Below are 14,252 nucleotides of genomic sequence, written 5' to 3' on the forward strand. Positions count from 1 at the left end.
TGCATTCCAATAAAATCAAAAGGTTAGACTGACATTCTGTATTGTATTTTACTGACCTCTAGTGACTTGCTTTCATATTCCTTCATAGCAGTAATACACTGGTGCTTGGTACTTATGTTAGTGCTAACTCCAGCTTTGACCATAGTGTCTGTACCAGTTGGAGGCTGCAAAGTTAAATAAAGGCAAATTTGTAGGTCCAAATTTTATATTCCTACTCTCTCAGACACAATTTCTCAACCACTGAACTCTAAAACTAGTCCCCCCAGGTCTTTTATACTGAGATGGTTTCAAGGGTGCTTGATTAAATATACTGCATTGCTGATCTCTCCCTACATCAGGTTATCTGAATAAATCAAACTTAGTAACAAAGTAATCACGAACCCAGGGATTAATCCCATAACCCAAGCCATCCAATTACATGCTAAAATACATATAATATTATGCATAAAGAAAGCTTTACCAAATACATACCTTTAAACCTCTATATCTAAGTTCTCCTTTCTATTCTGCCCTGTAATGCTGCATTAAAAAAATACGGAGGGCCAGGCACGGTGGCTCACGCCTGTAATCCTAGCACTTTGGGAGGCCAAGGCGGGTGGATCACGAGGTCAGGAGTTCGAGGCCAGCCTGGCCAGTATGGTGAAACCCCGTCTCCAATAAAAAAAATAAAAAAATAAAAAATAAAAATTAGCCAGGCGTGGTAGCGCGCACCTGTAGTCCCAGCTACTCAGGAGGCTGAGGCAGGAGAATTGCTCGAATCTGAGAAGTGGAGGTTGCAGTGAGCCAAGATCGTGCCACTGCACTCTGACCTGGGCGACAGAGTGAGACTCCATCTCAAAAAACAGCAACAACAGCCGGGCGTGGTGGCTCACGTCTGTAATCCCAGCACTTTGGGAGGCTGAGGCGGGCGGATCACGAGGTCAGGAGATCGAGACCATCTTGGCTAACATGGTGAAACCCCGTTTCTACTAAAAATACAAAAAATTAGCCGGGCGCGGAGGCGGGCGCCTGTAGTTCCAGCTACTCGGGAGGCTGAGGCAGCAGAATGGCGTGAACCCAGGAGGCAGAGGTTGCGGTGAGCCGAGATTGCACCACTGCACTCCAGCTTGGGCAACAGAGCAAGACTCCGTCTCAAAAATAAAAAAAAAATAATAATAATAAAAATAAAAAACAGCAGCAACAACAACAGCAAAAAACAGAAACCGGCCAGGCACAGTGGCTCACGCCTGCAGTCCCAGCACTTTGGGAGGCCGAGGTGGGTGGATCACTTGAGGTCAGGAGTTCAAGACCAACCTGGCCAACCTGGTGAAACCCAATCTCTACTAAAAATACAAAAATTAGCTTGGGTGGGTGCCTGTAATCCCAGTTACTTGGGAGGCTGAGGCAGGAGAATCGCTTGAACCCAGGAGGCAGAGGTTGCAGTGAGCCAAGATTGCACCACTGCACTCCCATCTGGCTGACTCTGTCTCCGAAAAAAAAAAAAAAAAAAAAAAAAAGAAATATGGAAACCTGTTTTTCCCCAATAACCTTATAAGGAAAAAGGCACAATAAGTAAAACTAACGATCCCTGCTTGTACTGCCAGTTTTCTCAACTATTGTACTTTCCAAAGGGCATCACACAGTATTCTTCACTATCATTTTATGTTTTAACTTTAAATTCGGGGTTGTAAATTTAGTACTATGAATTAACCAATTTACCTGAGAAATTGTTTGTTTTCTGGAGTATATTTTAACAAGTTTTATTTCTGCCAAAGATTTCCATTAGGCTAACTGCACCTCCAGCATACCCTAAGAATCCCCCATTTACATCAAGTGGCATTCCATATGTTTCTGTAAACAAAATCCTCCACTCTAGCCCTCCACTCAACCCCTCTCAAAAAAAGAACACACACACAAGAAACTTTACTGCCCCATTTAGCCATTTCATCAACAAAACCTGCATTTTTCATCTGGTACAGAATGTTGATGAGTTACTCTTATTTGCCCCCTATTCTTTATTCCCATAAAGATTAGTTGACCAGGCCGGGCACGGTGGCTCATGCCTGTAATCCCAACACTTTGGGAGACAGAGGTGGGCAGATCACCTGAGATCAGCAGTTTGAGACCAGCCTGGCCACCATGGTGAAACGCCATCTCTACTAAAACTACAAAAAAATTAGCTTGCTGTGGTGGTGGACTCTTGTAATCCCAGCTACTCGGGAGGCAGAGGCAGGAGAATCACTTGAACCCAGGAGGTGGAGGTTGCAGTGAGCTGAGATTGCACCACCACACTCCAGCCTGGGCAACAAGAGTGAAACTCCGTCTTAAAAAAACAAAATAACAACAACAATAACAAAAATCAACAGTTGACCATTCAGAAGCAAATTCTTAATATAGTAAATTCAAATTCTACCTTATACCAGATAATAAAGTTTTATGAATACAAATTTTATTGGGACGAACCCAACTCAAATATACATCATAATCTAGATTTACATTTCACAAGTTTTCCTGTCTACTATACAACTATTTATAGATTTTGTTTTTAACACATCGTTCAGGAAGTGTCAAGCTAAGCTGGAAAGAGAAGCAATTTTACAATTCATCCTGCAAAGAAATATACATGTGGGAAAAAACATTCCACAAAGATTGGAAGAAAATACATACATTAAATTTAATAGTAGTCCCAGTAGGAGCAGCTGTAAAACTACTTGGCCCAAAGAGGGAGCCAGATGTGCTGCCAAAAGGATTAGAGGTGGTATTTGTGGTTCCAAAGAGTCCTCCACTGCTAGTACTGGTTCCAAAATCTAAAAATAAGAAAGAAAAATGAGATGATAACAGTAAGAAATTTAAGAATCTATAAGATGCATTGGAATTGGGCTATTGCACTAGCGTCACAGTACTTCACTTCCTCAATTTTTTTTTTTTTTTTTTTTTTTGAGACAGGGTCTTGCTCTGTCTCCTAGGATGGAGTGCAGTGGTGCAATCACAGCTCACTGCAGCCTTGACCTCACAGGCTCAAGCAATACTACTGCCTCAGCCTCCCAAGTAGCTGGGACCACAGGCATGCGCCACCACACCCAGCTAATTTTTTTGTTTTAATTTTTGTAGAGACTGCCTCTTGCCATGTTGCTCAGGCTAGTCTCAAACTCCTGGGCTCAAGCAATCCTCCCACCTCGAAATCCTGAAGTGCTGGGATTACAGGTGTGAGCCACTGCGCCTGATCTCACATTCTGAAATTTTTTACGTTTCAAGTCTCCCAAGCAAATATATTCAAATAGAAATTTCTTTCTTTTTTTTTTTTGAGATGGAGTCTCGCTGTGTAGCCCAGGCTGGAGTGCAGTGGCGCGATCTCAACTCACTGCAACCTCTGCCACCCAGGCTGACGCCATTCTCCTGCCTCAGCCTCCTGAGTAGCTGGGACTACAGGCGCCCGCCACCACACCTGGCTAATTTTTTGTATTTTTTTTTATTTTTTATTTTTTTTGAGACGGAGTCTCGCTCTGTCGCCCAGGCTGGAGTGTGCAGTGGCGCAATCTCGGCTCACTGCAAGCTCCGCCTCCCAGGTTCACGCCATTCTCCCGCCTCAGCCTCTCCGAGTAGCTGGGACTACAGGCGCCCGCCACCACGCCCGGCTAATTTTTTTTGTATTTTTAGCAGAGACGGGGTTTCACCGTAGTCTCGATCTCCTGACCTCGTGATCCGCCCGCCTTGGCCTCCCAAAGTGCTGGGATTACAAGTGTGAGCCACCGCGCCTGGCCTGTATTTTTTTTTTTTTTTAAGTAGAGATGGGGTTTCACCGTGTTAGCCAGGATGGTCTCGATCTTCTGACCTCGTGATCCACCCACCTATGCCTCCCAAAGTGCTGGGATTACAGGAATGAGCCACAGTGCCTGGCCCAAATAGAAATTTCATGCAGAAAGATAACGTACTTCCAGGCTCACAACTTTCAAGTGAAACGAAGTCTGAATTCTTTGGTCAGCTAAGTGTCCATAAAGCTCTAAGGTCACACTTGGAAGATAACTTAAAAGAAATACTTTGTTTCATCATAAATTTTATCTCATTTCTCCTTTTCTCCTTTAACTTGATGCTGAATGAACTTGTCTTTCTGAAAACATCTTGTCACAGACTTCAAGAGTGGTCGCAGTACATTTTATTTACATACATTATGACATATACCTACACATAACCAAAAACTTTAGAATATACAAGTGGTCCTATTAGAGAAATCAAATATAGGTTAATGTAAAATTTCACCCCCCAAAATTTCAGAAAAATTAGCAGCCACTGTCAATTACTTTACAGAAACTAATAAATAGCAAATCCTTGGATTACTTTACTTTTCCAAAAAGCCGAGTTTTAAAAAAATTACACATAAATGAATTTAATTATTGCTAAGGAATATATTGCTGAAAGTATGAGAGACACTACTTCTAAAGAAGTTATGCCAGGCGCGGTGGCTCATGCCTGTAATCCCAGAACTTTGGGAGGCCGAGGTGGGTGGATCACAAGGTCAGGAGTTTGAGACCAGCCTGGCCAATATGGTGAAAACTCATCTCTACTAAAAATACAAAAATTAGCCAGGCATGATGGTGGGTGCCTGCAGTCCCAACTACTCGGGAGGCTGAGTCAGGAGACTCTCTTGAACTGGGGAGGTGGAGATTGCAGTGAGCAGAGATCGCGCCACTGCACTGCAGCCTGGGTAACAGATCAAGACTCGTCTCAAAAAAAAAAAAAAAAAAAAAGGAAGTTATACATATGGTGCCAGAAATGTCACTAAGCAAAGAAATTTATATGCCAATATTTAGAATTAGTAACATCCTAATTACCAGGTTAAAGAATATATTATTTCTCACTGGCAAACTGCTATTACTTCTTTCTAAAACATGTCTTAATATATAGTTTAAAGCAAATATGCACATTTCTTTTGAATTAGTACTTTAGACTGCATTATGTATTGTTATGGTTAAATATTTCAATGTTATACAAACAACTTTCCCTCTGGAAAATACTGATGGCAGGCCGGGCGTGGTGGCTCACGCCTGTAATCCTAGCACTTTGGGAGGCCGAGGCGGGCGGAACACGAGGTCAGGAGATTGAGACCATCCTGGCTAACACGGTGAAACCGCGTCTCTACTAAAAGTACAAAAAAAATAGCCGGACGTGGTGGCAGGCGCCTGTGGTCGCAGCTACTTGGGAGGCTGAGGCAGGAGAATGGCGTGAACCCAGGAGGCACAGCTTGCAGTGAGCTGAGATTGCGCCACTGCACTCCAGCCTGGGCGACAGAGCAAGACTCCACCTCAAACAAAAAAAAAAGAAAAAAAAAAAAAAGAAAAAATATTGATGGCTGGCTAACTATTCATTCTTCCATACTCTTGTGCCAGGAATGGCATCACCTGGTAAGGCATACCTGATGCCTTAAAGTACAGTGCTGTGTGGAGAAGTATCCCCAAGTCATGTTTGGACTTAAAGTGAAAAAAGCCATCAACTAAAAACATCTACCACGGACAAGGAAGGGAGGAGTAACCATGTCATGTCTATTATGTCATTCCTGCTCTAGTCTCTTCCTACCAAATATAAAACAGAGACAAGAAGAAGGTGCCTCTGCAGCACAATACGGCTGACTATAACACACTCCTCCTTGAAATTTTCCCATCTTAACATGAACTACACTACTCTGACCTGGCTTTTCATCCTTTCTCTGGCCATTCTGCATCAGGAAGCTCTTCCTCTGCATTTCCCTTAAATAACAGTGCTTCAAATTTCTATCCTTATAGCGATGTACATACTCTCTTCCTTCCCAGCCTATTAACCTTTTCAGTACATACTGAAGTTTTCCTCTTCCCATATTTTTGCCATTTAGTAGGAAAGGAAGGTATATGAACATAGAAAAAAGGAGAATAGACAACACATTCAATAAGCAAACCAAATTATTAGATGCAGAACTCCAGCGATGTCCTACTTACTGCCAAAGCCAGTTGGTTTATTTTGTGCAAAGGCATTGTTTTGGGATGAGAAAAGACTGGTCCCTGTGCTTGCAGTTCCAAACAAGGTATTTGCTGTTCCTGTTGATGTACCAAACCCAAAGCCAGTGCTAGTGGAGGTAGCTGGCTGGCTAAATGAACTGGTTCCAAATAATCCTCCTGAGGAGATGGAGAAGAAGGGAAAAAGTTAAGTAGATCAGAGCCACTAAGTCAATTGCTATACTAGCTACAAACAAACCAGTTATATCACAAATAAAGCCCCTACCTGGTTTAGCCTGTGAATTTCCAAACAGGCCTCCAGTATTGTTGCTAGAACCAAATGCAGATGTTCCAAATGCCCCTCCACTAGTAGTGCCAAAGCCAGTGTCTGAAAAAGCAAAATCCAGAATAAATTAGAATTTAGAATAAAATCTAGATAAGATGACCAAATGAAAAGGCATTTTAATATTTCTTAAAATTCTGCATTTGAGGCTGGGCGTGGTGGCTCATGCCTGTAATCCCAGCACTTTGGGAGGCCGAGGTGGGCGGATCACCTGAGGTCGGGAGTTCAAGACCAGCCTGACCAACATGGAGAAACCCCGTTTCTACTAAACATACAAAATTAGCCAGGCGTGGTGACACACGCCTATAATCCCAGCTACTAGGGAGGCTGAGACAGGAGAATCGCTTGAGCCTGGGAGGTGGAGGTTTCGGTGAGCCAGGATCGTGCCATTGCACTCCAGCCTGGGCAACAAGTGTGAAACGCCCTCTCAAAAAAAATAAAAATAAAAAAATTCTGCATTTGAACTACTAGTCTAATTGAAAACATTTTTTCAAAATCCCATCAGAGTATGAATTACAGAGTAAAAACCAAGCCACAGACATTTTATTCATTGTCCCCAGAGGAAGTATGAATATTTGAAGTCAAAAAGAGTGACTTTTCAATAAAAGTTACAGATGTTCGGCCGGGCGTGGTGGCTCACACCTGTAATCCTAGCACTTTGGGAAGCCGAGGTGGGCAGATCACGAGGTCAGGAGATGGAGACCATCTTGGCTAACACGGTGAAACCCCATCTCTACTAAAAATACAAAAAAATTAGCCGGGCGTGGTGGCAGACGCCTATATTCCCAGCTACTCAGGAGGCTGAGGCAGGAGAATGGCGTGAACCCGGGAGGCGGAGCTTGCAGTGAGCCAAGATCGCGCCACTGCACTCCAGCCTGGGTGACAGAGCAAGACTGTCTCAAAAAAAAAAAAAGAGTTACAGATGTTCATAGGTTAAAAAAAAAGGTGCTGGCCGGGCGTGGTGGCTCACACCTGTAATCCCAGCACTTTGGGAGGCCAAGGCGGACGAATCATTTGAGGTCAGGAGTTCAAGACCAGCCTGACCAACATGGTGAAATCCCGCCTCTACTAAAAATTCAAAAAAGTGACACTCCATAGTCACTGAGATAAATGGTCTTTCATTAGGGGAACACATCAGAACAACCTGGGAAGCTTTTCCAAAATATACACGTTCAGGTTTCAACTCCAGAGATTCTAATTCTATAGTTTTTGATGAGAGATATATATTTTGAATAAAAACTTCCAAAGGTGACTGTGACGGGCACTTTTAGTTAAAAACCACAGACATGGATGTAGAGTTATTTAAAAAGGAGATCAGGAGCAACTTAAGAAAATGTCCTTGCCAGGCGCGGTGGCTCACGCCTGTAACCCCAGCACTTTAGGGGGCCAAGGCGAGCAGATCACGAGATCAGGAGATCGAGACCATCCTGGCTAACATGGTGAAACCCCATCTTTACTTAAAATACAAAAAAAAAAAAAAAATTAGCCGGGCCTGGTGGCGGGCGCCTGTAGTCCCAGCTACTGGGGAGGCTGAGGCAGGAGAATTACTTGAACCCAGGAGGCGGAAGTTGCAGTGAGCCAAGATCGTGCCACTGCACTCCATCCTGGGTGACAGAGCCAGACTCCACCTCAAAAAAAAAAAAAAACAAAAAAAACTTCCTCTATTATTAATTTTATTAGGTATGATAGAGGTTTGTTAGTTGTGCTTCTTAAAGAATCCTTAGCCCAGTGCCGTGGCTTATGCTTGTAATCTCCTCGCTTTGGCAGGCTTAGGCGAGAGAACTGCTTGAGCTCAGGAGATGGAGACCAGCCTGGGCAACATGGCGAGATCTCACCTCTACAAAAAATTTTAAACATGAGCCAGGAGGCCAGGCGCAGTGGCTCACACCTGTATCCCAGCACTTTGGGAGGCCGAGGCAAGCAGACTGCTTGAGGTCAGGAGTTTGAGACCACCCTGGCCAACATGGTGAAACCCTATCTCTACTAAAAATATAAAAATTTGCCGGGCATGATGCCATGCATCTGTCATCCCAGCTACACGGGAGGCTGAGGCAGGAGAACTGCTTGAACCCAGGAGGCGGAAGTTACAGTGAGCTGAGAAAAATAAGCCAGGCATGGTGGTGTGCAACTGTGGTCCCAGCTACTTAGGAGGCTGAGGTATGAGGATTGCTTGGGTCTGGGAGGTTGAGGCTGTAGTGAACCATGATAGTGCCAATGCACTCCAGCCTCAGTGACAGTGCAGGATCCTATCTCAGAAAAAAAAAAAATTTTCATCAATTAGAGAAAAGTTTCTGGGATTTAATTTATTCTGTTAAGATGCTCTCCTTCCCCCCTGGAAAGAAAGAGATAAAAACAAGACTGGGAAAATACTGATTGTTAAAGTTGGGATATAAGTACATGAGAGTTCATTATACCATTCTTTCCAGCCTTGGATGAGTATAAACATTTTTAACAGTGTCACAGCTCTTTTAGAATTTGTCTAGCAGGGTTTCTGGTTTTTACAGGGAAAAAAATTTTTCCCAGTAGCCAAGATGGTCTCGATCTCCTGACCTCGTGATCCACCCACCTCGGTCTCCCAAAGTGCTAGGATTACAGGTGTGAGCCACCACGCCTGGCCAAACATCTGTAACTTTTATTGAAAATATTGAAAAGTCACTCCTTTTGACTTCAAATTTTCATACTTCCCCTGGGGACAATGAATAAAATGTCTGCTGGGGGAGGTGGGGGGGGGCTTGGCTTTCTGGTAAAAAAAAAAAAAAAAAACCTCCAAAAAACTTTTTAACAAAAAGTTTAAATGTAAATACGGATTGCTTCAGGCAATTAGTCATATATGATACTGGGTAGGAAGGGAGGTAGATCTCCAGAGGGTTGATGGGGATTAGACACTTCCACATTTTAACATTTCTGTGACACCTGAATATTACATTATGTTTACAGGGTAAATTCCAGGGCAGTTATTTCATAACTGCATTTTAGACTTCAACATTAAGAGAGTTATTTTCTGGTCTGAAAATTAGTAACAAATTATAACTTTCTGTCAACCAAAATAATACAAATATTTTAAGTATCCTCTACTGGCAATCAGAAGGCCATGAAAACTTAGAATTTATTTCTACTTTCTTAAAAACTGTTAAAGAGTCTTATCCTAGTTATTTTTTCAAGACGACTTTATTATAAATATGAATGTACAAATAAGATTCCCACCTAAAGCTTATCAGAGTGGATTTGTTCTTAGAAGAGATTAAGGTTTCCCCCCTTTTGTCCTTTTTAAAAACTTACTCTGTCCAAATGTTGAAGTTGTGCCAAAGCCACCTGTGCCACCCCCAAAGGGTGTTCCAAATGATTTGTTAAACATCTTCAAAATGAGTCTTTGTTTCAGAAAGCTGGGAAGAAGAAAACATTATCACTCTCTTAAAGACCACAAAATGGAATATAATTGTTTTAGAAAATCTATCATTCCACAAACTTAGGCCTATTCAAACTACAGTATATACTTTCATTCAAAATCCTGAAACTGTATGATAAAATAAACCTTGTAAAATGATCTTTAATCTACAATGTTCCCGAGCTGAACAGTAAGGTTAAACTTCATAATGTGAGGTTAAACTTCAGATCCCAACATTAACCATCCATTTAAAACAATGTTTTCAACCTTTTTTTTTTTTTTACCTAAGTCCCCTTTTTAACCAATAAATATTTCAGGTCTACAAGGCAAGATGTTTATATGATCCACGTAGGAGGTTATGAATCACACCAATCAAAAATTATAACCACAGTCTGCTATCCCAACCACCTAAAAAGCTAACATTTTTGTCAGGTTTTCTTTTTGTTTTTTTTCTTTTGAGACAGAAGGAAGTGCAGTGGCTCACTGCAACCTCCTCCTCCTGGGTTCAAGTTATTCTCCTGCCTCAGTCTCAAGAGTACCTGGGATTACAAGCGTGTGTCACCATGCCTGTCTAATTATTTGTATTTTTAGTAGAGACAGGGTTTCACCATGTTGGCCAGGCTAGTCTTAAACTCCTGATCAAGTGATCCACCCACCTGGGCCTCCTAAAGTGCTGGGATTACAGGCGCGAGCCACGGCACCTGGCCAAGGCTTTATTTTCCATAGTTTGCATTATAAAGTTTCTTTCTCCCCTAGCTTCGAGGGATATAAAACATGGTAATAGTAAATGTTTTTCAAATTATGCATGCCCCGCCTTCTATCTCTAAATCCCAGAGATTCTCGTGCCCTGACATTCTCTTTGAGATTACGTTTTAAGACTATTCCCTATGGTCCCCTACTTATCTACCTTCTACTTCTAAGATTACAGAAAACCTTTGATGAAAATCCCTCACCTCTGGCCAGGCACAGTGGGCTCACACCTCTAATCCCGGCAGCTTGGGAGGCTGAAGTGGGCTGATTGCTTGAGCCCAGGAGCTCGAGACTAGCCTGGGCAAGATGGTGAAACCTTGTCTCTACAAAAACTCAAAGTTGGACTGGTGTGGTGACACGGGACTGTAGTCCCAGCTACTCGGTTGGCTGAGGTGGGAGGAGTGCTTAAGCCCAGGAGGTGGAGGTTGCTATGAGCCATTATCATGCCACTTCCCTCCAGCAAAGGTGACAGGGTGAGACCCTGTCTCAAAAACAAACAAAAAAAACCCTCACCTTGGCTGGGCACAGTGGCTCATGCCTGTAATCCCAGCACTTTGGGAGGCCAAGGTGGGTGGATCACCTGAGCTCAGGACTTCGAGACCAGCCTGGCCAACATGGTGAAACCCGGTCTCTACTAATAATACAAAAATTAGCCAGGCGTGGTGGTGCATGCCTGTAATCTCAGCTACTTGGGAGGCTAAGGCAGGAGAACTGCTTGAACCTGGGAGGCAGAGGTTGCAGTGAGCTGAGATTGCACCATTGTACTCCAGCATGGGTGACAAGAACAAAACTCTGTCTCAAAAACAAAAACAAAAACCCTCACCTCATATAAATTATTTCACTCCTGTATCCAAACTATGCACGTGGTCATTTAAGGAACTGGACCAAACTGTTCCAAGAACGCCTACAAAGAAACGTTTGGTTACCCCGTCTGAATAAAAATAGCTGTATAGTTTACTCAAAAGAGCTTTCCCCTCCACAAATTTTCCTTAAATTTAGATGCCTGCTACCTCTTATCTGCTAGCAGACAATAAATTAATAAGTAAACTACTTTCAGTATAAAAACTCTGAAAACAGTCAATCATGCTCATCTGGATTTTGTGACAGGTATGATGATTTTTCTATTATAGCCACTCAACGTATGTAAAGAGTAGTCTTTTCTTCTAGGAAACTCAGGCCGTGTTCGTGTAATAGAATTAAATATTGCATTTTGTGGTCTTCCCCAAATTCTAGTGTCCCACTAACATTTCTAGTCATTCTAATACCCAAACATTTTGTGCAACATTGAAAAAGATAAGGCTGTCCCTTAAATAAATGCTTTACAGAAATATTCTCTCTCCTGAAATTTCCTAGGAAAAAAAAAATTAAATACTTAGTTCTTTATCTCAATATCCAAAAACTGAGTAACTCCTTTGATTAAACAAAGCTCACTAAAACCAGTGGTTCTAGAGGGCCACATCAGAATTAGGTGGCAAGCTTTTCAAAATACAAACTCCGGCCGGTTACAGTGGCTCACGTCTGTAGATCCCAATGCTTTGGGAAGGTGAGGCAGGATGATCTGCTTAAAGCCAGACCAGCTTGGACAACACAGCAAGACTCTGTCTCTATTTAAAAAACAAAACAAAACAAAAAAAAACAAACAACCGAGGCATGGTGGTGCACACCTATATGTAGCTCCAGCTACTAGTGAGGCTGAAGCTAGAGAATCACTTTAGCCCAGGAGTTCAGGCCTGCAGCAAGCTACAATGGTGCCACTGCACTCCAGCAAGCAAGCAAACAAACAAAAATACAAACCCCCAGGCTCCATTCTACAAATATTGAAGCAAAATGTCTAGGGCTGGGGTATAGACATTTGCATTCAGAAAAAGTTCAAGTTACTCTAAAGCACACCCTTGGCCGGGCACGGTGGCTCACGTCTGTAATTCCAACACTTTGGGAGGCAGAGGCGGGCGGATCACCTGAGGCCAGGAGTTTGAGACCAGCCTGGCCAACATGGTGAAACCCCGTCTCTACTAAAAATACAAAAATTAGCTGGGCGTGGTGGCAGGCACCTGGAGTCGCAGCTACTCAGGAGGCAGAGACAGGAGAATTGCTTGAACCCCAGAGGTGGAGCTTGCAGTGAGCTGAGATCATGCCACTGCACTCCAGCCTGGGCGACAGAGCGAGACTCCGTCTTGAAAAATATAAATGAATAAAAAAAAAAAAAAAAACAGTTATGGCAAAACAAAAAACAACCAAAAAAAAACCAACGGATTTTTGGCTTCTCATGAAAAACTTGATAATTAATCAAACTATGACTGTAATCACTTCATGGCAATGACAGGCTGGAGCTTAGTAGCAATTCCCTGTATCTACCTCTCTTCTGTGAGAGCATGCACTCTCCAAAGTGCCACAATACCCACCCAATATCACTCATTTACATCAACTGCCTGGTTCCTGTGCGTTTTCAGTTTGTGACTACTGACATAATCAGAGAAAGAACATGTAACATTTTACTTCCTCTATTAACAATAACAAGGCTGGACGCAGTGGCTCATGCCTGTAATCCCAGCACTTTGGGAGGCCAAGGTGGGCAGATCACTTAAGTTCAAGAGTTTGAGACCAGCTTGGCCAACATGGCAAAACCCAGCCTGTACTAAAAATACACAAATCAGCTGATAGTGGTGATGCACACCTGTGATCCCAGCTACTCAGGTGGCTGAGGCAGGAGAATCACTTGAACTCAGGAAGCAGAGGTTGCAGTTAGTTGAGATCATGCCACTGCACTCCAGTCTGGGCGACACAGTGAGACTGTCTCAACAAACAAACAACAAAAGATCTAGATAATACAGATATTTGCATTAACTATTTTCCATTCCATTTGGATTTCACTCCAAAAATGTAGTAAAATCCATTTAAAAAAGTAATCCTAGAGACAGAAATAAACCCATTAAAGTTTAAAGCCATATCACACTTGAGCCTTTATCCTTTCAAATATGTTAAACTGGCCCAAGCTGAACCCACGCCCCCCAAGAAGAAATACAAGATAACATTTGAGTTCTTACTATGTCCCAGGCACTGTTGTAATGTTGTTTATGAATTATCTCAGGTAAACCTCCCAAGAACCCAGTGATGTAGGTATTTTTATCTCTATTTTACAAGGAAGAAATTAAGGCACAAGAATCTATTTGCCCAAGACAAAGCTATTGTTGACCCCACCCGCCAATGCTTCTAGAGTCTAGAGCCTAGAGCTCCTAGAGAAAGAACACTGCCAATTAAAGGGAAGTGACCTTGCATTCACTATAAATGGGGAACCTACAAAACCAACAATTGGTACTACAGATCCAGCACTATCAGGGAAAGACACTTCTCTGGCAAATATGGGAGTTCTAGTCACCAGAAATAATCTCTTTTATGGAGTAAGGATAAATTATAAGGTATACCCATGGCAAAGATGAAATTTACAACAAAGATTAACCTTTCTCCTTTTTTTCTTCATATAATAGAATTACAGAAAGCTGGGAAGCTTCATGAACGGACTTACTTATACCCACTGCAGGTTTTTCTTTTTGGTATATTTAAAAAGAAAAAAGAAAAATGAAATAGTGTTATATAGAAAAGAGAACTTTAACTTTACCCTTAATTTTACTCTGTCCTCTATGCTCAAAAATCTCCTAATTAATTCAGATTCTCAGATACAAGAAGTAGCCTTATAATACACACCAGTAGTCCAATCAATGGACAGACATATATTCTGACACTGTCCAAACTGAAGTTCTATACATTGATACACTGTTTTACATATCTAACTTTTGTGATCTCTGTGAACTCTGGGTACAATGACAAAATTTAG

At 42.3% G+C, this 14,252-nt stretch overlaps 1 protein-coding gene and 1 pseudogene across 3 annotated transcripts in view; one reads left to right on the plus strand and one right to left on the minus strand.

Annotated features, from left to right (window-relative positions):
• NUP98 (nucleoporin 98) overlaps positions 1–14,252 on the minus strand; it is a 126,105-nt gene that overhangs the window by 101,602 nt on the left and 10,251 nt on the right. For all 3 annotated transcript variants that reach the window (XM_030794632.1, XM_030794630.1, XM_030794631.1), the window contains exons 2-6: positions 9,565–9,668; positions 6,229–6,330; positions 5,946–6,122; positions 2,647–2,786; positions 57–164 (exon numbers count right to left, since the gene is read on the minus strand). In XM_030794632.1, coding sequence (XP_030650492.1) covers positions 57–164; positions 2,647–2,786; positions 5,946–6,122; positions 6,229–6,330; positions 9,565–9,640 — 603 coding nt within the window. In that variant the 5' untranslated portion in view covers positions 9,641–9,668. The remainder of the gene's footprint in view (positions 1–56; positions 165–2,646; positions 2,787–5,945; positions 6,123–6,228; positions 6,331–9,564; positions 9,669–14,252) is intronic.
• On the plus strand, positions 8,738–8,808 carry LOC115830528 (annotated as a pseudogene).

Source organism: Nomascus leucogenys, chromosome 15, assembly GCF_006542625.1.
Source record: "Nomascus leucogenys isolate Asia chromosome 15, Asia_NLE_v1, whole genome shotgun sequence".
Taxonomy (NCBI): Eukaryota; Metazoa; Chordata; class Mammalia; order Primates; family Hylobatidae; genus Nomascus; species Nomascus leucogenys.